Source organism: Notechis scutatus, chromosome 1 (genome assembly GCF_049901735.1).
Source record: "Notechis scutatus isolate UNSWTSFEM ecotype Mainland chromosome 1, rNotScu1.2, whole genome shotgun sequence".
NCBI classification, from domain to species: Eukaryota; Metazoa; Chordata; class Lepidosauria; order Squamata; family Elapidae; genus Notechis; species Notechis scutatus.
In genome coordinates, this window is record NC_142009.1 from 251,210,212 (window position 1) to 251,234,741 (window position 24,530).

General features: G+C 34.7%; 1 protein-coding gene across 6 annotated transcripts in view; it reads right to left on the minus strand.

Annotated features, from left to right (window-relative positions):
• Positions 1 to 24,530, minus strand: part of ELP4 (elongator acetyltransferase complex subunit 4) — a 159,261-nt gene that overhangs the window by 86,660 nt on the left and 48,071 nt on the right. For 4 of the 6 annotated variants that reach the window (XM_087951056.1, XM_087951055.1, XM_087951057.1 and 1 more), the window contains 4 exons: positions 19,228 to 19,367; positions 17,847 to 17,931; positions 15,106 to 15,294; positions 464 to 572 (listed from right to left, as the gene is read on the minus strand). In XM_087951056.1, the coding sequence (XP_087807182.1) occupies positions 464 to 572; positions 15,106 to 15,294; positions 17,847 to 17,931; positions 19,228 to 19,367 (523 nt within the window). Of the gene's footprint in view, positions 1 to 463; positions 573 to 12,660; positions 14,124 to 15,105; positions 15,295 to 17,846; positions 17,932 to 19,227; positions 19,368 to 24,530 lie in introns of those variants that run through there. The other 2 variants (XM_087951059.1, XM_087951058.1) reach the window with 2 other exon arrangements.

Below are 24,530 nucleotides of genomic sequence, written 5' to 3' on the forward strand. Positions count from 1 at the left end.
TTTGAAATAATCAGAAATAAAACTCTCCTTTGTGCTAGTTCATTCATCTCCCTGCCCAGTGAAATATATAACTCTTTTGCATTTCTACTACAACTTGGCAGATCAAAATATTGATTTAATGACAATTTTAGCTCACTGGCCAGATGATTGCCAAAGCTTCCCTGCATATGAATTTCTCAAAGGCTGCCTCTTTACATCTGATTGAGCCATGCCTTGGTAATACAGTTTGACAACATGTAAGGAATTGCTATGTTTCCTTAGCAAACTTAATGCATTGTAGTAAAAAATAGTCTAATGTTTATTTGCGAGATGAACTAAGATGAACTAAGAGATTAATTTAAAAAAAGAAATAAAATGCTACATTAGAGCAAATATTCCAATTGGAGAATAAATGCCCTTAAAACACTTTAAAAAAGCTTTTTTGGGGAGATGGAATGATGGTATTGCTAAGGATAGAACTCACCATGATAATCCTTGTATAATGGATTGGTTTTTCTCTCAGACCCGATAAATGATTCAAGCCCAATTACTGTATCAGACAAGTGGGTAACACGTTCCATAATAGCTTTATTCTGTAAGACATGGGAACAAAATACACAACCTAGATGATTAAAAGGCAACTAAAGTTCAAAAACAGTAGACCTTTGTGAACTTCTGGGGAAGAAATGGCAAACTGAATATGAATCTGCTAAAAGTAGAGCTGACGACTGCTGCAATAAAGAGCAAGTAAGCAGATAGGCTCTTTGTAATTCCTCTCTGGACAAGGAGAGGACTTGAGATTGCCCACAAGTGTTCTAAACCAATTACTTTTGGAGATTGCTTGTTAACTACATTTCAGCTATGAGGAACCTTTGGATTGACAGGTTTTACAGCAATGGATGAATTGTCTTCACTCATTAGCAAAAGATGATGTTAGTTTGTTTTAGTTTATTTATTAGCCTAATTTATACAACAGCCTATCTCATGAAAGGCTTTTAATGCTGTAGTTGTACTTTTTAATAAAATTATTATGAAAAAATGTAGACCTTTGTTTTTCTCTGTGAACTGAAGCAAAATAGGCAATTAATACCTGTATGTCATTAAAAAAAATGACCGATAAACTATCTGGATAAGTTTGTTTTTCCCTATCCCAGTTTGGAATATTCCCAAACAATAGTTTTTATAAAATTTTGGGGTTTGTTTTATATATAAAATACTTTTTTGGCACACTGATTTGGACTGGATACTTGATGTGGGAATTTACAATATGGAAAGCAAAATGCCTTATCTTATTTATCTGATTTGATTTCAGTATTGCCTAATTTCAAAGCAACATTGGGCAGCTCACAATATACAAACAAAATGCAGTAAGGAAAATAACAAACAGGAATTAATAAAATGGCAATTCTCATCCAAACATATATAACATACTTAAAACACCTGTAATAAGGGGATTCCATCCATGCTATCCCAAAGGCTGGGAAACAGACACCCTTTAAAGCCTTCTGGAGTGCTATCATAGTAGGAACTGTTTGGATCTCAGGGGTAATTCATTCAAGGAAGCTGCTGCTGTGACAGAGAAAGTGCTTCCTGTGTCCCAAAAGATGACACTGTTTGATTGGGGGGATCTGGAGTACCTACTTTTGGGCAGCATAAACCACAGGAAGCAGTTGGTTCTTCAAATAATGAGATCCCATGTCATAGGGCTCTAGAGCTGATATCATGTTTTCTTGAATGCATATAGCATTACAATTCTGTTTTTTAAATACAGAGACGCCTGAAATAACTAATATTTTCTTTTTTATGCATAGTAAGTAAAATAAGGCTTGCATGTCTACTGAAACAGGTTTTGATTCCCTTAGATCCACATACACAAATGTGTATTGTAGGGTGCGGATGGAACCTGTGATAATGTGCAACCTGTGATAATAATTTCCTAGGAAAAAAATGTTCCTACCAATTCCCTGCCTTCTTCAATAACTAGAAGAGAAGTATACATACATGGCATTTCACATAATAAAATGGATCATGGATCATGGAATGATATAATCTCCAAATAATAGAATATTAATCACAGAAGCAGCTGGTTTAGTCAAAAGATTTATTCATAATACAAGGAAATGAAAGAAGAAAATAATTTAAAATGACAAATTGTATTATAAAGAAAGTTTGATAAAAATCTGGAATCTCTTAAAAACAAGAATAATTTGCCAATTTCACCCTTAAGTTTACCATCAAATGTCTTTTATTTTAGGGGCAACTACAAGCAGTCCCAGGTTAAGAATGTCTGACTTAGCGATAACACATACTTATAATTGGGTTATCTATTACTAAAAATGGTGGATGGCATTTGTCTTCCTTGAGTCAACAAACCACTGAAGTCGCACAATGTTTTTATGAACTACTGAAGCTGCATGTTTTTAATATACAGCCTGTTTTCAGGAAAACATTGCATGGCTTCAGTAGCTTGTCAGCCTGAGGAAGTAGAACACCATCTGCAACTTTTAGTAATAGGTACATTTTCAATGACAAAGATGATACAATAACAGGACTCATTTAAAAAATGAGGAACTCAAGCTATGATGAAAAGGAAAAACAACATCTAATCAAATCCCTTATTGGTAGAAGCTGCAAAATAGAGAATACCAAACTGTTACTTGAGATCAAATTACCTGGAAAATCAACAACATAAAATATATAAAATCCTTCTTCATTGCTATAAAATCACTTAATAACTAAGTTTCTATAGCTATGGAAAGCTTTCCAAAACTTGTCAGCAAAGTTGTAAACAAGTAAATGTTATTATTACACATTAATGTATTATATATTCACTCTCTTTTGTCTTTTTTCTGTTAATGAGTTTAGTATATACTTTTCTATCTTTTTATTCCCAGGATTGTGGAGAGAAAGTCATCTAAGCTGCACTAGAGGTGTAAATTGTAGTCACTCCCTCCTTTTAAAAAAATAACAGCACTGTTGGGGTGGATATTTCTTTTTGTATTCTTTTTTTGCCTCTCAACTTAGATCCAACTATAAGCTGTGGAGCCCCAGGAGTAAACTCACAAGGGTGCTGCAGGATTATTTAATAAAAGGAACCTTTAGTAAATTCACTGCAGTGTCTCGGGGCACCATGGCACACAGTTTGGGGACTGCTAGGTGCATTATGAGAAAGTTTGAGAACTGCTGACTTAGACTGATATTTACATTTTAAATTTTTTTCTTAATGTAACTGCTATTTAGTATGCTCACTGAAGTGAAGATGACTGTAATGCTGGGAAAATGTAAACCCTTTGATGTAGGTCAGATCAGGAAGTAGACAATGCAAGGACTACTGGAACTTAGCTTTATTTTTTGAAGGGTATAATAACAGAACCTTGAAAGAAGGTCATAGTTTACCTCACTCCTTTCTTATACTATGCAAAATCACAGTGAGGTTAATCTGAGTCGCTTCCTAATGCTTACTTCTGATTGTTCAGGGTATGACCTAAGAATAGAAACTCACTACACCTATCTCTGTGGAAGTTACAATATAGCAACACTTGGGTCAGGGAGTCAATGTAGCCAGATTGACAGGAACAAATCTGGTGCCAAGCTTGGGACTGAAATGGCATTGGTAGCACTTTTGGATAATCTCTGGTATGGGCAGGATGTTGCTCGCCCTATTTCATTTCTATACCATCAACCATGATATCTTTCTGGATCAGCTCAGAGGACTGTGGTAGGTGTGTGCAGTGTTGTGCTGGTTTGGCTCCTTTTTTGGAGTCAATTCCAGTCAGTTATAATTGAGATGTTATGATCTAGTATATTTAGTGCTTCGGGATTCAGTGCTCTCTCTCTTCTCCTATACATGAAGCACTGGGGAGCTCATCAGTCACTATAGAATGATGTATCATCAGTTTGTTGATGAAACCAACTATACACCTCTGTCCTGGAGGCTGTAAGGGCCTGGCTGGGAAAAATCAAGCTTCAGCTGAACCTTGGCAAACTATGGCTTGTTTGGTCCTCCTTAAATCACATTTCCTGCTTGAAGTGGCAGATAGCAGTTGTGACTATGAGGACCTTTGCACAGCTTCATGTTATGTGTTAATTTTGTACTTTTCTGGATCAGGAAACTCTGCTCATAGGCACTTATGCCTTGATCACCTCCAGACTGGATTACTATTGTAATGTGCATTATGTGGGGTTGCCACTGAAGTTTCCATGGGTTCCGAATGCAGTGGCATAGTCATTATGCATACTCCCAGAAGAGCACATATTATACTTTCTCCGCAAACTGCTTTAGCTGCCAGTCTGCCCTAGTCTACCAATTCAAGGCGCTGGTTTTAACCTTTAAAGCCTTCATGCATAGAACTGGGTTAGCTAAGGAACAGCCTTTCATTACATTAGCCTGTCACATAGTTCTGCCAGAGAAGACATGTTGTGGGTACCATCTCTCAAGGATCTATATTTTGTGGGTTCCAGAAGGTGGGTATTCTCTGCCGTGGCAACTGGAATATTCTCCATCCTGCAGCCAGGTTAGCTTCATCCCTATTATTATTCCAGAAGTAACTCAAGACCTGTTTATGTCACCAGGTCTGGAGGATCTTAGACACCTAGAAACATTCCTAGATGGCTCTACTGTGGTTAACCTTTTACTTTGTTTGATTTGTATATTTTAAATTTTTATACTTTTTCATTTTTAATAATGACTTCTATAGTTTTATAATGATTGGTTTTATATCTGTTATTTTTGTTGATTGCTGTACACCATCCAGTCACTTCTTGTGAGATGGGTGGCCATATAAATGTGATAAATATACTTCACCGACTCTAAACATTGCATTTGACAATTATTTGAATATTTCTCCCTTATGAGATTCTCTTTTTTCAGAGCTTAAATAATATGTTAATTCTCTGGGATGCCTGTAAGGCATCCATCAGGGGGAATCTATTATTGCTTTCACCTCAGCAAAAAAAAAAGAGAGAGAGAGAGAGAGAGAGATTTAGAGACTCTGATCTTAAACAGTTGGAAAAGATAGTTAAGGCTTAACCATAAATTATATGCTAGAAACCTCACAGGTTAATCACATCAAACATCCAATTTAAATTCTCCACAGACATTTGAAGGGAAAGCATCAGACATCTCTCATGATAGGGAATTCCATAATTGGGGAGTCTCCCATTGAAAAGGCTTGCATATGTGCACTTGAATTGCTTTAGTCAGTTCTTCTCTGGATTATATGGGAGAAGACAGCCTTTCACGACCCAAATTATTTTATTTTTTTAAAATAGGAAGAGGCAATATTTTGCTTTCTGCAGATGTTTTAACTTTAAAAAATTAAAAAAAGCTTTTATCTTCTGTTGAATTTTGGTTATGATATTGCTTACCTCTTCTTTAAAATAATAGCATCATGGAATAAGGATGAACATAATTTAACTCTTCAAACAGAACGATTGTCATAACTTATTACATCCTGCTCTTAAAACGGCTACAAATATTGAATCTTTTCATATGTAACTTCTAGGAATTAGGAAGTATCTATTGTGATATGAATTATTCACATGTATATACAATAAAATTAAAAATATATTAATATAATATATCTAAAGCTGTGGAGGTCTGGATGAGATAAAACAGGCCTAAACTGAACTGGACAATACTGAATGGTTTCTGTTTTAGTGCCTTTACCATTTTTGGTACTGGATGAGGTTGAATCACCCAAAATAGTGCGCAAGCTGGGGGTCCATCTGGACTCATGATTCTTTACTTGAGAAACAGGTGGCAGTTGTGGCTAGAAAAGTCTTTTAAAAAAGAAAGTTAAAATTAATTATTCTAATCTTGAAGAAAATTCAAAACCAAATTAATAGAATTTCAGTTTATGAGATATCAGGAATGAAAGTGTATTTATATGGCTGCTCATCTTCATTTACTTCCCTTTTTAATTTAGATACACATTTTACTTAAGAATTTTATCTCAGTATGTGCACTGCCCCATCACATTTTATTCTATCTATTCTGTTGTGTTTGTACATTTTATCTCATTGTGGTTTTTTTTCCTTCATGCTGGTTACTGACTAATAAATAAAAACTGTAACGTAATCCATGTGTCAGGAAACATATCAACAAGTGGAATCAAGAAAATATTTTGAGATTTTATATAACACATTAACTCAAACAATAAAATATTGACTGAACACTTGAGAAAGAGGTAACTGAAACAGAGGATCTGTGGCAGAGCCAAATCCGGAATGGATTTTCTCAGGAAAGGCTATACAGAATTGTAGATGCTGGTAACAAGATGGTTTAAAGGCCTTATTGGTAACTTGAAACTTGTCAGATCAGTAAATCCAGGCATTATTCACCCTAGAGTTTCCAAAATATTAAAAAGTCAAATTGCTAAGAAATAACAATTTATATGTAACATATATAGAATATTGGTCTCTTCCCAAAGAACTGTAAAGGTCCTTCAGAGTTCTTCCCAAAGAACTGTAAAGGTCTACTAAGGTCCTTCAGGTTTTCACTAGCTGTGCCAATATGACATTCTTAATAAATTCAAGCTTTTAGGAAACTCCAGACCTCAGTTACTTGGAACCCTGACAATAATTCCTATTTTATTAACATTTTATATTAGCATTTTCTAAGGGCTATTGACAAAGTCTTCTCATTGGTTCTGAATAAACTTGTAGGCATGAGATGAGATTTGAAAAATGGAAGAAGAATCAGGAAAAGAAAAGATGAGCATGGGAGAATGTTGGAGAAATCCTAATGAAAAAGAATGTTTTAAAAACTTTTTTTTTTACTATTTTGCTTGAATAGCTTCCTAGAGAATTTCAAATAATCAGTTATAAGAAGTTGAGACACCGGTGGAGAAGCCTTGAGAGAAAGAAAAAAGCGAAACAGATTTAAATATATAACTTGAGGAGGGGGGAATGTATGAACACACACACACACACACACACACACCACCAAGAGTCACTTCCTGTGAGATGGGTGGCCATTTAAAATTGATTATTAAACAAAGAAGCAAATGAACTAGAGATAAACATGAATGGAGAGGTTCTAGTCCTGAATTGCCATCATATGGCACTGGAAAGCCAATCAAAAGGGAATGCAAGCCTCAAAGTGAGGTTTGTTAATTTATTTTTAAATTTTGGAAGAAAAAAATATTCTCTTTGAAGCAAAACAGGTACCAGCAATATTAAATTTATAGTAGCAGAAACATGTAAATTATAGATTGTTAAGAAATGGTACCAAATTTTTGAAAACTATACTGTACTATTTTGATTAGTACGAATGGGAGGATAAGATAGAAATAATATTTCATCTGTTAAAATGTTAATTTCAAGATTTTAAATGTAATTATTTATTAGGCATAATGACTTTGAAATATAGCTGAACATTTGCTATTTCAAATAAAATATATTCATAATGAAGTAAATACATGATATTGGAATAGACTAAGCATGTACTTGCCAACATATACAATCACCAGGAAAGTAATTATCCAATAGACCTGATTTCTGTAATAAAAAGAAAGCTTAAAATACTTAATTTTACAATCAGTTTAACTCCTTATTGAGTATAAAATTATAGTTTATCATCAGGAAGTGTTTTACAAAACACAGACCAGATGAAAAACTGGTGGGAAAAAAGATGAAATAGGTTGGAAATCAATTGGAATTTGACTAAAGACATGACTACTCCCTCTGCTGGCAAGGCCCTCATGAGCTTAAATATTTAAGTAGTGACTAGTTTTCCTTAATTATTTATGAAGCAATCAATAAATAATGCAAACTGTTCCTTTTTCAGTCTGTTTCTGAACTTATTTCAGTGGAAGAATTTTTAAGAATGAAAAACAATAAAATATTCTTATATAGCTTCTTATATCTTAAACTGCACAAAAGGATGCATACTAGGTTTTATAAGAAGTTTAAAAAAATTCAAAATGATATGTAAAATTAAAAGCCAAAAGGCCACAATACACATACAACGCAATTAGGTTTTGAAGCATATTCTCCAAAAATTTACCAGAGTCACAAAGAAAACAGTATATACAAGCCTGGGGGAAGGGAACACAGATTTCAAACAGAGGCTAACAGAAAGATTAATTCAAGAAAAGAACACTATATAACTAAACATTATTTGCCTTACGATGCAGGCTGATATGTCCAAATAAAATGATTTAATAAATATCTATTTCAGGATATTGAATTCTACCTCAGCCCCCAAAACAGAAGGGATCAGGTTTTTCACCCACTGTTATCATCTGAATCCTGGCTGAAAACAGCTATTTCAGCCTCCAGCTTTCCAGAAGGCTCCATCCCAGGACTCCTTGCTTGCCATTTGGTTTTAATCTCTCAGGACTTTCTTATAGGGGCTCTACTGTGCTGAACTGGCACTTGCTTGAAGAAACGAGTTATTATTAAACTTGTAGGTCAATTGTGGCACTAACAACTCCTTGAAACCTTTCAGCCAGAGTATACAATTTGATGGACTAATTAAATATTAATTCTAAGTGTTACATTTTGTGGCTAAGAGCTTCTATTTTCCATCATCAGTCTGAAACAGAACGAGGTTACAAGCTAATTTACCTCTCCCCCCACCTTTCAAGCTTAACTATATAGGACACAAAAACACAATTAAACATAAAGCATTCTCTCATATTGAATTTCTCATGTAATTAACAGAACTAAAAAGAGTTAAACAATTAGGCAGTTAGAAAAAATTCAAACAAAAGATTATGTAAAGTTGTAACATTATAACACGTATTTAATTCAAGATTTATCTAATTCCATTTAATAAACATATCACTTTCTGGTAGCTTTCAAAAATGCATCAATTCATGTTAATTACAAATCCTTGAAAATCTAAAAGTTTTAAAAACCTTTTCAAATAATCAAATTTATAGATAGTTAAATCCCAATTAAGTTATTTTAAAGATTCACACTCTTCCTTTCTTGTTATTGTCCAAATATATCTCAAAACATGTTTTCCTACCTTCTGCCAAACTAATATTAATTTCCATGCCTGAGTTATCTTAGTTTAGCAGCCAAAATATTCCATATGCCCAAACAGATGAGAATTAACCATACTGTGACAAAACATCTAACAATATAATTAATATTACAATTTTCATCCTTGTTATGCCTTGCACAATCATAACAAATATTCTTACAATTCTCTTATATATTATTTCAAGTTGCATATTTATAATGAATCTAAGAATTATGCAAGTTGGAACATGCCCAATGACACATCTATTCAAATTTTCTGGTCTAAAAAAAGATACTGCATGTTCTAAGGCATTATATTTAAAGAAGGTCTTTAATCCCTGATTCTGCTGTTGGTTAGGAATTTAGAGTACTTTCTTAATATTTAGCCTAATTGTACTATAATTTTGTATAATTAAATTGTTATCTTTTGCAGCTAGAAAAAAATTACTTGTCTTTTTTATGAATTTTTCCCCAAGAATTTTAAAACTATCAAATATATCTTCTCAATCTTTTTTCTTAAGTCACAGCTCATAATTTGCCATTTCTTAGGTTGGTTGTTCTGAGAATTTTAAAAACCATTCTCTCTTTCAATTTCATTTTAACATTTCTTCTAAAATTGGGAGATTTGAGCTAATTGTACTCTAAAAACATTTTTCTAGTGCAGAGTAGAAATGAATACTGTCACCCGTTAGGCCACTGCAAATAAAGCTCTATTACTTTTTCCACCTCTTCAATTAAACAGAAGGACAAATTGTTCCTATATGCATTTCTATATAAGTTTGTGTGAGTGTATTTATTCTTAGTGTATTTATACACTAATGTGAGGAGGTAAAAAAGCAAAAATAAAATGCCTTAATTAATGCATTTCCCTTCATTTCCCCCATGAGAATGCTTTCGAAGAGTTAGTGGATATGAGGGACGAAGCATAAAAAATTACCACAGGAAAAAGCAATCACTCAAGTTCAGAAGCAAGGCCTTTTCCAGCATCCCATGTCTCATTTCAACCCATTGCCAAGTCTTTTTCCAACCTCAGGAGAAACTTAGTGGGCTATATTGGGGACATGAGTGGGAAGGGAATAGTGAATGCTGCTCTATTCATAAAATTATGCTCCTATAATTAAAATAGTTAGGAGAAATAGAACAATGAGATGAGCTTGGGAGGAACTGTAGCATTCTTCAATCTCTTCCAGCTTTCTATAAAGTTAATCTATACTCAGTTAGGAAGTATGGGTTTGTATCTCAATGATTATTAGAACATACATTTCCCACATCCAGTTTTCCACCAATTTCCACATCCATTATCCAGAAAACAATCTAATGTTAGAATAAATCATTCTAGTTTGATGCAGCATTTATTTCAGATGCATTCATGCAAATATACCATATAATTCTTCACTGTTCAATTAAAAAGATTAGTAAAAATATATCACAAATATGATTTATCAGGGGGAGTCTAATATTAATTAAGAGAAATGTTTATTTGCTTATCCTTGGCATAATGATATAAATATATGAGGGAAGATCATTACAATAAAAAGACAAGCAAACTGATTGATGCCATCATTTTTCTATGATTTTGTATTATTTAATGTAAAATGATGAAAGGCTCATTTTTACTAATATTTGAAGAGAAGTATATAGTGGATATAGAAAGTCTACACACCCTTGTTAAAATGCCAAGCTTTTGAGATGTAAAAAAAACAGACCAAGATAAATCACTTCAATTTTTTTTAATATTTTTAATATAACAAATAAACTATACAATTCAATTGAAAAACAACCTGAAATCTTTTAAGGGAAAATAACAATAAAAAGCTAGAATAATGTGGCTGCATAAGTATTCACACCCTTTTGTAAGTAGAGATGTGGCTACATTCAGAATTAACTAAGCACATTTAAATTGTTGGTAAATAATAGTACATACCTGCCATTAATTAAAGTGACTCTGATCAAGCCCATATAAAGTTTAGATGTTCTAGTAGGATTTTTCCAACATTTATTCGGTTGCCTCTTACAGCAAAAGCCATGGTCTGCAAAGAGCTTACGAAGGATCTCTTTGCTGGAAAGTATCAGTCAGGGGAAGGATGCAAAATTTTTTCCAAGGCCTTGGATATACCATGGAACTAGTGAAGACAGTCATTAACAAATGGAGAAAATATGGTATAGTGACATTAGCAAAAACAGGGTGTCCCTTCAATAGCAATAGCACTTAATTTTATCGCGCTTCACAATGCTTTTACAGCCCTCTCTAAGCAGTTTACAGAGTCAGCATATTGCCCCTAACAATCTGGGTCCTCATTTTACCCACCTCGGAAGGATGGAAGGCTGAAGCAACCTTGACCCTAACTGCCAAACTGCTGGCAGCCGGTAATCAGCAGAAGTAGCCTGCAGTACTGAACTCTAACCACTGCACCATCGCAGCTCAAAAAAACCAGAAAACTGATATGAGATCTGCCAAGAGGTCTGCAACAACATTAAAGGAGCTGTAAAAAGTTCTGGCAAGTATTGGTTGTGTACCAAAGGTGCTTTTGGTTGTGTGCTATATGTGACAACTATCTTTCAGATTCTTCGTATGTCTGGGCTGTGTAGGGTGGCAGGATGGAAACATTTTCTTATCAAGGAAATCATCCAAAGCTGGTGACAGTTTGCAAAAACCTACATCATGTCCGACAAAAAGCATGTGGGAAAATGTATTATAGCCTGATGAGACCAAGACTGAACTTTTTGGTCATAATTCCAAAAAGTATGTTAGGTGCAAAAACAATACTGCATATTTACCAAAACTACACTATACCCACAGTGAAGCATGGTGGTGGCAGCATTATGCTTTGGGGGTGCTTTTCTTCGGCTGAAACTGATGCTTTAGTCAAGGTGGAGGGAATTATGAACAGTTCCAAATATCAGTCAATTTTGGCACAAAACCTTCAGGTCACTGCTAAAAATGTTGAAGATGAAGAGGAATTTCATCTTTTAATTCTACAACAACTCAAAGTATACCTCCAAATCAACAGAATGATTTCATCAGAAGAAGATCAAAGTTTTGAAATGGCCCAACCAGGGCCCAGATCAGAATCCAATTGAAAATTTGTGAGGTGACCTGAAGAAGGCTGTGCACAGGAAATGTCTCTGATAGATTTGGAATGTTTTTCAAGGAAGAGTGGGCAAAGATTCCTAAGGCAAGATGTGTCATGCGGATAAGCCCCTAACCCAAAAGATTGAAGGCTGTCATAAAATCAAAAGATGCTTCAACAAAGTATTAGTTTAAGGGTGTGCATCATTATGCAGCATTATTCTAGTTTTTATTTCCTTACTTAAAAGATTTCAGCTGAATTCTACAGTTTATATACGCATTATATTAAATGTGGAAAAAAAATCTGATTTATCCTTTTTTTTACATCTCGAAAACCTGGCACTTTAACAGGGGTTTGTAGAGTTTCTATATCCACTGTATCATAAATCTAGTCATGTCCTCATGAGAGTTAATTATTTTAATGCTTTCTTTTGAAGGAGCATGAGATTTTTCTGGTTGCAGCATAGAAATTATACAATGCATCAACTGCTAGATAATAATTTAAATGCTATTTATCTTTTTCAAAAACTAGTTTTGGAATATATTAAATATTAAATATAAGTATAACATTTTAATATATTTTAATCTAATATAATTTAATAATGATAATAAATAAAATTAAAAATAAGGCACAAAAATAGAGTTGAAAATATTTTATTTTTTTAGCGTAGATTGGTAATATATAATTTTCAAATTCCATTTTCTTATGAGACAGGTTCAACAAATAAACTATGAATTTTATATGGTCAGTGCAGAACTGAACAGTTATAGAACATGATGTAAGATATAAATTTCCATTTCCAATTCATTATTGTTAAACATCTTGCAAATTGTTGTGAACATCAATAGCCTGTCAGTCTTGCATACTTGTGCTTTTCTGCCTCTTCTTTTCTCCACTATACTTTTGTAAGCTACAGAAAAAGCATCTCCCTAAAACTGAGATGTTTCAATGGGAAGGGGAAATTCCAGAAACAGTTTACATTATCAAAGCTCCACATGTTCTAAGTATCTCTAACTGACTTCCAACTTCAAAAATTTCCTTAGGGTCCCTAATCCCCAGATGAATTTCCATTTATTTAATATCTAGCTCTAGATTCATTACTGTATATTTTCCTTATTAAGAAAACACATCTGAAGGGTACATTTGGTAGAGCTCAATATAAGAAGAAAGTATTAATTAGTAAACAGATGCTACTTTGTTGAAAGAGATATCATACAACCTAATACAATCACTAACATAATTTGATCTTTGTACTCTATGTTCCTATGGTCATTATAGTTACTGATTTTCTATCTGGATTTGCTTATACTTTGTTTAACTACTTTTGTAAGCTTCTCTTTCTTTAAGAACTAGTTTTAATTGTTGATGATTTGGAATATAACTTAAAACAAATCTATCAATCCATATTATGTATAGATTTTTCTTTATAGTATAAATTACTTAAACTAGAAATTACTGGATTAAGTTTACAGGATTAGAAAGTGTGAAAGTATTGGATTATGTAAAGAGTGTACATAAATTATTTTCTAAAAATTGTTTTAGAAATATAGCACTAACTATACTAGCAGTATTTTGACTGTTAAATGTTAAAAAACTATGATCCTAAATTTGCTCATTTTATTCTATCTTAATTATCTGACATGACTTGTAAAGAATTTTCCTGAAAGGTAGGCTTCCAAAATAATAAATCTATTACCTTTACAATACAGTGCTGTACAAATAGAAGCATAGATAAAAGAAGGGAAGGAAAGGAAATTGTTTGTCTTTTAGACAAAGATCTTTTTTACATTTCTAATCCACTCACAAATCCCAGCAACAGAGTTGTGAGAAGCTGAGTAGTGAGAATGTGAGCAGCTGCTGTTATTAGAACTAAAAAGTCTGACTAGTGCCTGAGACGGAGAGACCACATGTTCGGCTGTCCTCTCATCTTGCCATCCTCACCAATTAACTATTAACACGGAGGGCTGGACACATGCTCTTGGGAGCTCTTTAACAGGCTTCTTGGAGACTGGAACAACTACACAGCAGGGCTCTGGGAACTGAGTAGTCTGTAATATAGGAAAACCTCAGGCGCTTTGCTCCTCCTAATGACAGCTTGCTCTGCAATTTAAGCACTCTATTAAGTTATGTGTTAACAGAGAGGAGGTCCTGGAAATTTAACTATTCCTAGAAACTCTTTAAGTTTCAACCCATGGAACAAACATATCACAACTATTAAAACAACTATTCCCTATTCCCTGTCTAGAAACAGAAAGACAACATATGGGATCATAAAGCCAAATCACCAACATAGTGGAGAACATTTCAGAAACTTAAAACAGAATCAGAATCAAGATATCATCTTTTGACAGAGGGGGGCTAGTTTCAGAAACATAAAATTTGATTGTTCATTAAATTGGTAGATTCCCAAATATTTGTATTGCTCTCTTTAGAAAACAATAATCTTTTGTTTGATAAAAAATAATTCCTACAGAATAAATTATTAAAGGCACATTACAAATGCAGCACCATCTTCCATTTTCCCTATTTCCTTATCCTGGACCATCCCATGCAGCTGATCCAATATCATTCCTTAGAATGCCTTTGCTTTCTGCAGTGGCCATTTGAAGAAAGCAAAAATTCCACTGCAAGATAGAATTACACAAATAATTCTCTTTACTGAATCATTATGAAGTACTAGAGAATGTTACAAAAAACCCACCCCAGTTTAATTTGGCTATACGAAATAAAAAGGAAATTGAAAATTATCTGCTAGTAAACGAAAATGGCCACCACAAAATAGGACAGTGGTTCTCAACCTTTTCTTCACCACGCACCCCCTTTAAATACCTTTTGTGGCCACTGACCATGGCCACAGATACCCAAGACATAACTCAAGATTTAAATCATAACATTTCTCCAAGCCTTTGCGGACCACTTATGATGATATCGCACTCCCTCAATGGTCCACGGACCACAGGCTGAGAATCACTGAAGTAGGACATTGAGTCATATTCTCCTAGCCTAGCATGTTCTGATTACCAATAATCCACTGACCTTGTTTATCTAACAGGATTGATTATAGTAACTGGATTAAACCTACCTGGATCAGATAAGTTGGAACAGTGATGATGCAGACAGATAATGATGTTCTCAGTAGGCCACGTAGAACATACATAAATTTGGTGAGGCTGTGCAGATTTTCTGGATTTTCAGTACAACAGATATCATCACCCCATAATACTGAACCAAGGCTCTGAATTCCTATTCTCAACACATTCCTTTGTTTTTTCTATCAAATATGAAAAAAAGAAAAAGGATTTTAGTGGAACCTGAAACTTTAAGAAGAAAAAACTAACTTTGGGGCAACTTGCTATTTTATATGCAATGAAGAGAAAGTAACTTCTGAGTTAAGAAATATAAATGCAAAACAAACAAACAAACAAAAACCCACAGTTGCCTTTCCAGCTGGCCAATTTAAGTATTCCAATAATATCTAAATAAAAACAGTATTGAGAAAAAAACAATTGGGATGTTTTTGGGGATACAGATACGTATTACAAGTGTCTGGTGTAATATACATATTATACTACTGTTTCATTAAAATGTCAATAACTGTGCTTGAAGTGACTATAAATAATTATATCAATACATTGATTTAATAAAAATAAATAAAATATGTTATTGAAAATTACCTTGCAATTTGTTTCATTTAAAAGAAAAAAACTAAAACATTGCTTCTGGAAGTTAATTAATCCAACATTTAGTTATGGAATGGAAGACCTCAGAGATCTTTTCCAACTCTGTTAGTTTCAATTATTTATTCATTTAATTATATTTGGTTTTGATTATACAACATACACACGCACAAATTATATTTGATTTTTATTACTTAAGATAGGCAACCATATAAATCTTTTAAATAAATGAACATCTATACATAAATATTACTATTTTATCTTTGTCTAGGCTGCCTATTTCTGTGGGTTTTAACTGTCTTAAATTTAATGTTTTTAGATTTTGTAAGCCATCTAAAGATTCTTGAAGTGCATACCATAACAAATTAATACATTAAAATTAATTAAATCTTTGAACCAGTTAAATATAACTTATAGTCCAAACGGTTATACTGGTTTTCTAGATTAACTGGTAAAGGAAAAAAGGGAACTACAACAAATGATTTTTTTAAAAAAAATTAAAAACATTTTTGATGTTTACCACATGGTGTATAACTTAATTTTAATAATTAAAATATCTCTCTGAAATATAAAGTATATTTTTTTAAAAAAGCCAACCAAGTAATGAAATTATCCACTGATAGGACTCATCTGCAAAAAAGGATCTTTACCTTCTGAAACCAGCTTGTTCCTGAACAGATTTTAACTACTATAGATTTCATTTTTCTCTTCATAATGCTAAAATAGGTTTGATATGGAATACACAGATCATGATTTTAACCTTACTTTTTTGGCAGCATTACTGTGTTGAGCACACTTCATGGAAAGACCTGATACAAAGCTAATAAATAAAATGAATATAGTAGAAGAAAATATATTCCTTATTCCCTCCCAATTTTCATTTATCTATCTTTATACACACACACGTGGGGGGAGGAGTTTATGCATAAATAAAATATTTCATTTTTATTGAAATATTTTATATTGATTGTGAACTGCTGAAGGAGAACTGTTACAGTATCCTCAAAAGTGAGGTATAAATGTAAAGCAATAAATAATACATTACACATCTCTCTAGATGATATTTTCTGAAGATGATCTTCAATCAAACATGGATAAACTTGAAAATATATTGCTGCTAGTGTACTTTAACAGAGTTTACATGGGACAAAATGTCCAGTCACAAGAATAGCACTGTTTTGATTTCAAGTAAATACATATGGAGGAAATGTAGTTAAGGATTTCAGTGTAAAGTTGAATTATATTCCTAAAAAATGGATTTTTTCATGAGCTTTGAGGCTGGGGTATGTCAAAGAAGATAATCCTATACAAGTGGAAAGAAACTCACTCTCCTGAATTTAAGGAACAGAACCAGGCTAAGAGTATGTTTTTTTCTTCTAAAATTCAGATGACATAATTTAGTTAACAACTGAGAGACTATACTTAAATACTCTTTTTATCTCTTTTGCAGTATCAAGGGAAAACAAACAAACCTACCTCTTTTCCAGAAATATCTTATTTGCTATCTGCTGTCAGTATTTTCCTGTCGCTTTGGTGCAGTTGCTCCTAATATTCTATGAATTTCTGCTTCCAAAGGACCTGTCATCATGTTTGGAGGAACAGCTCAACATGCTGTACTAGGAGAACTGTTACGACATGCCTGTTGCTATGGCAACCAAAGCAGAGGTGCCTGTCAGGGACCAATTTACTTATCCAGAAGGGCACTGCTACTTCTAAAGGAAAAACCTGCTTACCCATAAAGCTACGTGTAAGCTGAGAATTAAATTAAACAGGAAAATTCTGCTTGACAAATACAAAAATAAATAAATAAAACCAGAGAAAGAATGTAAAATTGTAAGGAGAAATTGATCAAAGGTTCAACTGCTAGAGATTAGCAGTATCATATTTTTAAGAGAATGAGATAGTAAAGTTAACCCTTTATGCACTAAACATTTGTATTTTTTCCCAACCACAAATATACAGTATATAAATGAAAAATGTAAGTATCATCCATGAACTCTCATACTGTAAGTTGTCATTGAAAAACAAGTAATATGAAATTGTTATCAGTCCTTGGAATCAAACATATTTGTTGCTGAATCATCCATTCAGACATTATAAAATGTGTGTATCTTATGCTTCTAAATATATGAAGAAAGTTTAATACCTGCAAAGTGGACCCATTATATCCTTGTTGAAGAATGACTTTCTGAATAGAATGAAGTAGTCTGGTGTAAGCACATGCCTTATTACTAAAGAGAGAATCAGAATATTATTTAATATATTTTTATATTAGCTGAAACATTTAAACATTTTACAAATGTAAGAGATAAGAAGTAAATGTCTTTAAACAAGTTAACAAATGCTCAGTGTGGCGGCAGATAAAACAACTATTCTGGTTGTTTTTAGTTGCTGTATTTCCAGCACTTTAGTTCACCAATGAGCTATGGAGAGCTACTTCAATAAAGCAAGTGAATTCATGTCATTATTGACCTGAATAGGCTTATCTAAATCTACTACCTAGAAGATAGATGAATACTCCAGCCTCAGTTCTGCAATTCCCACAGCACTTCCAAATTTCTGTGAAGTTATCACAGTAACCCCTGGAGGATTATACATTGTGTATTAGCTATGCTTGTGGAAGTGCTATTCCTTTCAGACATAAATGTGGGAACTCTCTAGATCTGGAGAGAGTTTTGAAACTCAGAGTTGAACTAATAGTTCCTTTTCTGCATGCAGATCTCCACAGCCTTTATTTTATGATTCTGGCTCCAACTACTGTTGTTATACAACCAGGTAGCTAAAACATATCAGGTGGAGGCAACTTAATGTTTTAATGGCTAAGTTCACTGAGATGAAAAAAACCTACACACGACATACTTTATTAATTAATTAAATTTATATGCCTTATCTCCCTGATGAAATGACTCTGGGTAGTTTACAGACCAGATTGTAAGTCAGGTTGTCCATGAGTGTTTTTTCTTCACATCTCAATAGTTGTAATTCCATTAATTCGAAGCATTCATCCCCACCAAAAATGCAGCATTTGATATAGCTCGGGGAAAGCAAATTCTCCACCAGAACTATATCTCTTTCCTTCAGAGTGATTGCTACAATCAGCTCTTTTTTTCCTCCACATAATTCCTATTCCTTCATTCCTTCCCATATATCATACTTACATACTGATACTAACATAAAAGTATTTCTAACAATCAAACTCTGTGTGTATTATATTAATAGGGTTTTCCTTATTTTTAATTTGTTGTCTAACAGTGAGTCAAATCTTTAAAGTAGGCTATAACAAATATTACAGTTGGCTAGTTAGGAGAGTTAATCATATTAGCACGTTCTGGGCAAGGAGAAAAAGAGTATCTATCAATAAATTAACAAGACTGCATTTTTTTCAAACCCAGTTTTCTGCAATTAAGAGGTGTAGTCAACATAGAGTGAAAATACTGGCAAACTGTGAAGTGTTTTACTTGTGTTCTTGGCCAGTCAATATATTTTTATAATTAGCCTTCTTATCGGCCCAAGAATTGTGAACTCACCATGACTTTTCATCAATATCCAAGCCTGGTTCTTCAAGAATAAAAAAACCATCCCATTTAATATTTTGGATTAGTTCTGGAGCCATTGTTTTAGATAAATCAAAGTAGTGTCCAAATTTTGAAAAGGGTATGTGGGTTACCTGTGAAATACAATGAATGTTATTCTCTGAAGAATAGCATATATTATACAATTTGTCAATGATTTTAAAAGGCCAAAGTGGTCTAGTGACATCTAATTGTTAGGGTTCATCATGAATCTGGGTAATCAAAGCCATCTACAAGTAGTTCTCGATTTATAACAGTTCATTTAATGACCATTCAAAGTTACAACAGCACTGAAAAAAAGTGACTTATGGCCATTTTTATGGCCAAGTTACAACATCTGCAGCATCCCCATGATCATGTGCTAAAATTCAGATGCTTGGCAACTGGTTCATACTTATGACCGTTGCTGTGTCCCAAGGTCATGCGATCACCTTTTGTGACCTTCTGACAAGCAAAGTCAATGGGGAAGCCAGATTCACTTAACAATTGGGTTACTAATTTATCAACTTATAATTTATTAAGTGATTCATTTAACCACTGTGGCAAAAAAGATCGTAAAATTGGGCAAAACTCACTTAACAGATGTCTCACTTAATAACAGAAATTTTGGGTTCATTTGTGGTTGTAAGTTGAGGACATTCTACTTGAATCTGATGCTGAACCTGTTTCATTCAGGATTGTTCAGAGCTAAGATATTTCAAAACTCCTAAGGAGGTTTACAATATGTAATATTTATTACTGACAGTGATAATCTAATACAGTATAGTAGGCTTAAATAGAAAGCTTATTATAGCTATTTTAATGTACTTTTCTGTGATGAGATGCTGACATATTCAAGTCAGCGTTTTTTATAAACCCAGACAAACAAAAAGATTGAAAAGAAAAAGAATTGTGCACATACAGTCAAATAAAAAGAGAAAGTACACTCTCTTTGAATTCTCTGATTTTACATATTAGAGCATAGTAAAAATCTTCTGGTCCTTAGCAGTTCTTAAAAGTAGGTAACTACAATCTCAGATGAACAACAACACATCACATTTTACACATCATTTATTTTAAAAATAGGAAACCAAAATGGAGAAGTCATGTGTGAAAAACTAAGTACATCTTATGATTCAATAACTTGTAGAATCATCTTTAGCAGCAATAACTTGAAGTAATCATTTTAGGTATGACTTTATGTATGATCAGTCTCTTGCATTGCTGTGGAAAATTTCATCCCATTCTTGTTTACAATATTGCTTCAGTTTTCAGGTTTGTGGGCATTTATTTATGCACAGCTCTCGTGGTCCCACTACAGCATTTCAATTGGATTGAGGTCTGGATTTTAACTGGGCCATTGAAACTCTTGATTCTTTTCTTTTTTAGTCATTCTCTTGTAGATTTGCTACTGTGCTTGGGATTACTGTTCTGTTCCATGACCCAGTATCGGCCAAGCTTTAGCTGTTGGACAAACTTTCACATTTGACTATAGAATACTTTGGTATATAGAGGAGTTCATGTGTCATGCCCCTGTCGGAGCCTGAATTTGCGGAGGAAGATGAGCCAGACCTGGAGTCAATGGAGATTGAAGGGGCCGTTTCATTGGCTTCGGAGGAATGTGGGGAAGAGCAGGCCATGTCAGCCCAGGGCCATTCAGTATTGGGATGGCTTGTTAGCAGGGAGGAACGGGAGCAGGATGATCGAGAGAGGGCAAGCAATGGATATGAGGGGCGACAGAGCTAAAGGTGATGAGCTCCTGATCCCCAAGCATGGAGAGTGGAGAGAAGGCAAGATCCTGATCCCCATGCAGGGAGAGTGGAGAGAAGGCAGGAACAGAGTAGGCCAACCTGACAACTTGGGAGGAGAGCACACCGCCCCTCTTCACAAGGCACTCCTGGGAACTGAGATTTAAGGAGAGGCTATGGGGAGGGGCATTTGTCGTTTGATGGGTGAGGGGAAATGTGGAGCTTTAAAGGGGATTTGAACTCCACGCTATGTGACCTTCGTGCCTTGTCCTGGTTGACTCAATAACTGCAAGATTTTCAGGTCCTGTGCCTGCAAAACAAGCCCAAATCATCATCCCTCCTCCACCACCATGCTTGACAGTTGGTATGAAATGCTTGTTCTATTCTTTTGCATTATGGCTTTTGCATTATGGCCAAACATATTCTGTGTTTGGCTTTTGCATTGTGCATTATGGCCAAACATCTCCATTTTGATCTCATCTGTTCAAAGGACAGTGTTCCAGAAGTCTTGTGATTTATTCAGATGCAACTTTGCAAATCTAACATATGCTGCCATATTCTTTTTAGAGAAAAGAGGCTTTCTTCTGGCCAGCCTTCCAAACAAACAATACTTGTTCAATCTCTTTCTAACAGTACCGTCATGAACTTTAACATTTAGCATACTAACTGAGGCCTGAGTCTAAAATGTAACTCTTGGAGTTTTTGCAGTTTCTCTGTGCATTGCATGTTCTGACCTTGGGATGAATTTGCTGGGACATCCACTCCTGGGAAGATTGGCAACTGTCTTTAATGTTTTCCACTTCTGAATAATCTTCCTCACTGTAGAATGACAGATTTTAAATTGTTTGGAAATGGCCTTATAACACTTCCCAAATTGATGGGCAGCAACAATTACTGCTCTAGATGATTGCTGATGTCTTTCTTCTTTGGCATTATGTTAACACACATAATGCTGGAGACCAGCACAGTTTTAAAACTTTGGCTTTTATAGATGTAGTCACACTTGCTGATAATAAATTGATCAAGGGCACTTGATTAGCAGCACCTGGCTGCTACTTAGACTCTTCTTACTGATGGAAGCTATAAGGGCGTGCTCAGTTTTCCACACGTTTCCCCATTTTGCTTTCTTTTTGTAAAATAAATGATAAAACAGTGTAATATAGGGATGTTAAACTCAATTTGATTGAGGGCCGCATCAGGCTTGTGTTTGACCTCAGGGGGCTGGGTGGGCATGGCCAGCTCAATGTTACTCATGTCAGGGTGTCTGTGTTGGTCTGAGTGCTCTGCCAATGAAAATGGAGCTTAGGAGGTCCATTTTCCCTGGCAGAGGCACCGTGGACCGATCCTTGGCTGTTTCCAGGGTGTCCTGTGGGCCAGATCTAAGCACCCTACAAGCCGGATATGGCCCACAGGCCTTGACTATGACACCCCTAGTGTTTTCACTGATGATGTAAAGCTATTCAACACCACCGACAATACTGCTACCCTTCAAAAAGACCTTGACTATGTATCAGAATGGTCAAACAAATGGCAACTTCAAATCTCAACAAATAAATGCTCTGTCTTACATATTGACAAAAACAAAAAAAAACCCAAAACAAACAGAAAATAAAATACAAGCTGAATAGTCAAGACCTTGTTGATGATCCAAACTCTGTCAAGGACCTTGGAGTACTCATATCAAATGATCTAAAGATCTAGAGCCCAATGTAACTACGTAGCCAAAAAGGCATTAAGAGTTGTTAAATTAATCCTATGTAGCTTTTTCTCTGTTAGTATCATATTACTAACTAGAGCATACAAAATATTTGCTAGACCAATACTTGAATACAGCTCATCAGTCTGGAACCCGCGTTAAGTATCTGATATTAATACAGTTGAGAAAGTCCAGAAATATTTCATAAGAAGAGTTCTCCACTCCTCTACTCGTTGTAGAATACCTTATGCCACCAGACTTTAAATTCTAGACCTAAACAACCTAGAACTATGCCGCCTTCGGTCCGATCTAAGTATAGTACATAAAATTTATTGCATATATTGCAATGTCCTACCTGTCAATGAATACTTCAGCTTTAACCATAACAATACAAGAGCACACAATAGATACAAACTCAAGGTAAACCGCACCAAACTTGATTGCAGAAAACACGACTTCAGCAACAGAGTGGTCAATGTCTGGAATACTCTACCTGACTCTGTGGTTTCTTCCCCAAACCCCCCAAAATTTAACCTTAGACTGTCTACTATTGACCTCATCCCTTTCCTAAGAGGTCTGTAGGGGGTGTGCATAAGTGCACCAACATGCCTACCGTCCCTGTCCTACTGTTTTTTTCCCCTTATATGTATCCATTTCATGCATTCATAACTATGTTTATACTTATACCTGTTACCTTATAATCACTTGACAAATAAATAAAATAAATAAATATGTCATGTATTGTTGTTAATCTGAGGTTGTATTTACCTACTTTTAAGAACAGCTAAGGACTAGATGATTTTTACTATGTCCTGATATGTAAAACCACGGAACCCAAAAAGAGGATGTATTTTCTTTTTACATGACTGTATATTTATATTAGTCTACAAAACTGGATTTAGGCCCTGGCTAGCTGAGGAATCACCTCTCTGCCACTGTCTTTGTTAATATGATCTGACAGAATGGCCATGTTCTAGGTTCTATCTTTAAAACTGTTGCTGATCTCAGGAATAATAAGCCTCTGTAGCTTCATGTAGCCCCAACCTTGCTGAATTTTAGATGAACTTTGAAGACCTGGCTCTTTTCCTACAAGAATATTAGTCTTTTGAATGAATTATATCAATGTGTTGGGTATGTGGGTCCCAGGGTTATCATCTTTTTTCCATTATTGTATTGTGCTTTAATTTGTGTGCGGGCCAGAATTGTTATGCATTGAGCAGATTTATAAATCTGATTGATAAATATTTTAATTCCTTACTAATTCTTAACATTCAAGTAAGATACAACCTAAGCAAATTTATGTCCCAACTTTCTAACAAAGCTATCACTGTAATGTATATATTCCTTCTGAAACATAGAATCATAGATAGCAAATGCTCTCCAGTAACAATGAACTAGAACAGTGGTGGCTAACCCTTTTGGGCTCCTGTGCCAAAAATCGTGCGTGTGCTTGCTCATGTGCGCTCGCATGCCAGCACCCAGAAGGCAATGCGCATGCCCCCTGTGCTTGCGCATGCCCCCTTACCTGCACTGCATCTCCCAGTTGATTTTTGGCCTGTTTGAGGCCTTTTTCGGCCACCCAGGCTTGAGGAAAGCCTCTGAAGCCTGAAAAATAGGCCCGTTTCATCACTTCCGGTATTTCCAGAAATACAGGAAGTGATGAAACAGGCCTATCTTTCTGGCTGTCGAGGTTTCCTCAAGCCTGGGAGGCCGAAAAGGCCTCAAATCAGCCGAAAATCAGCTGGGAGGCGCACGCATGTGCAGTGAGGTAAGTTTGCCTGCAGCTTGCATGCCAGGACAAATGGCTTGCCATCATGGAACTAGAATCTCCTGAA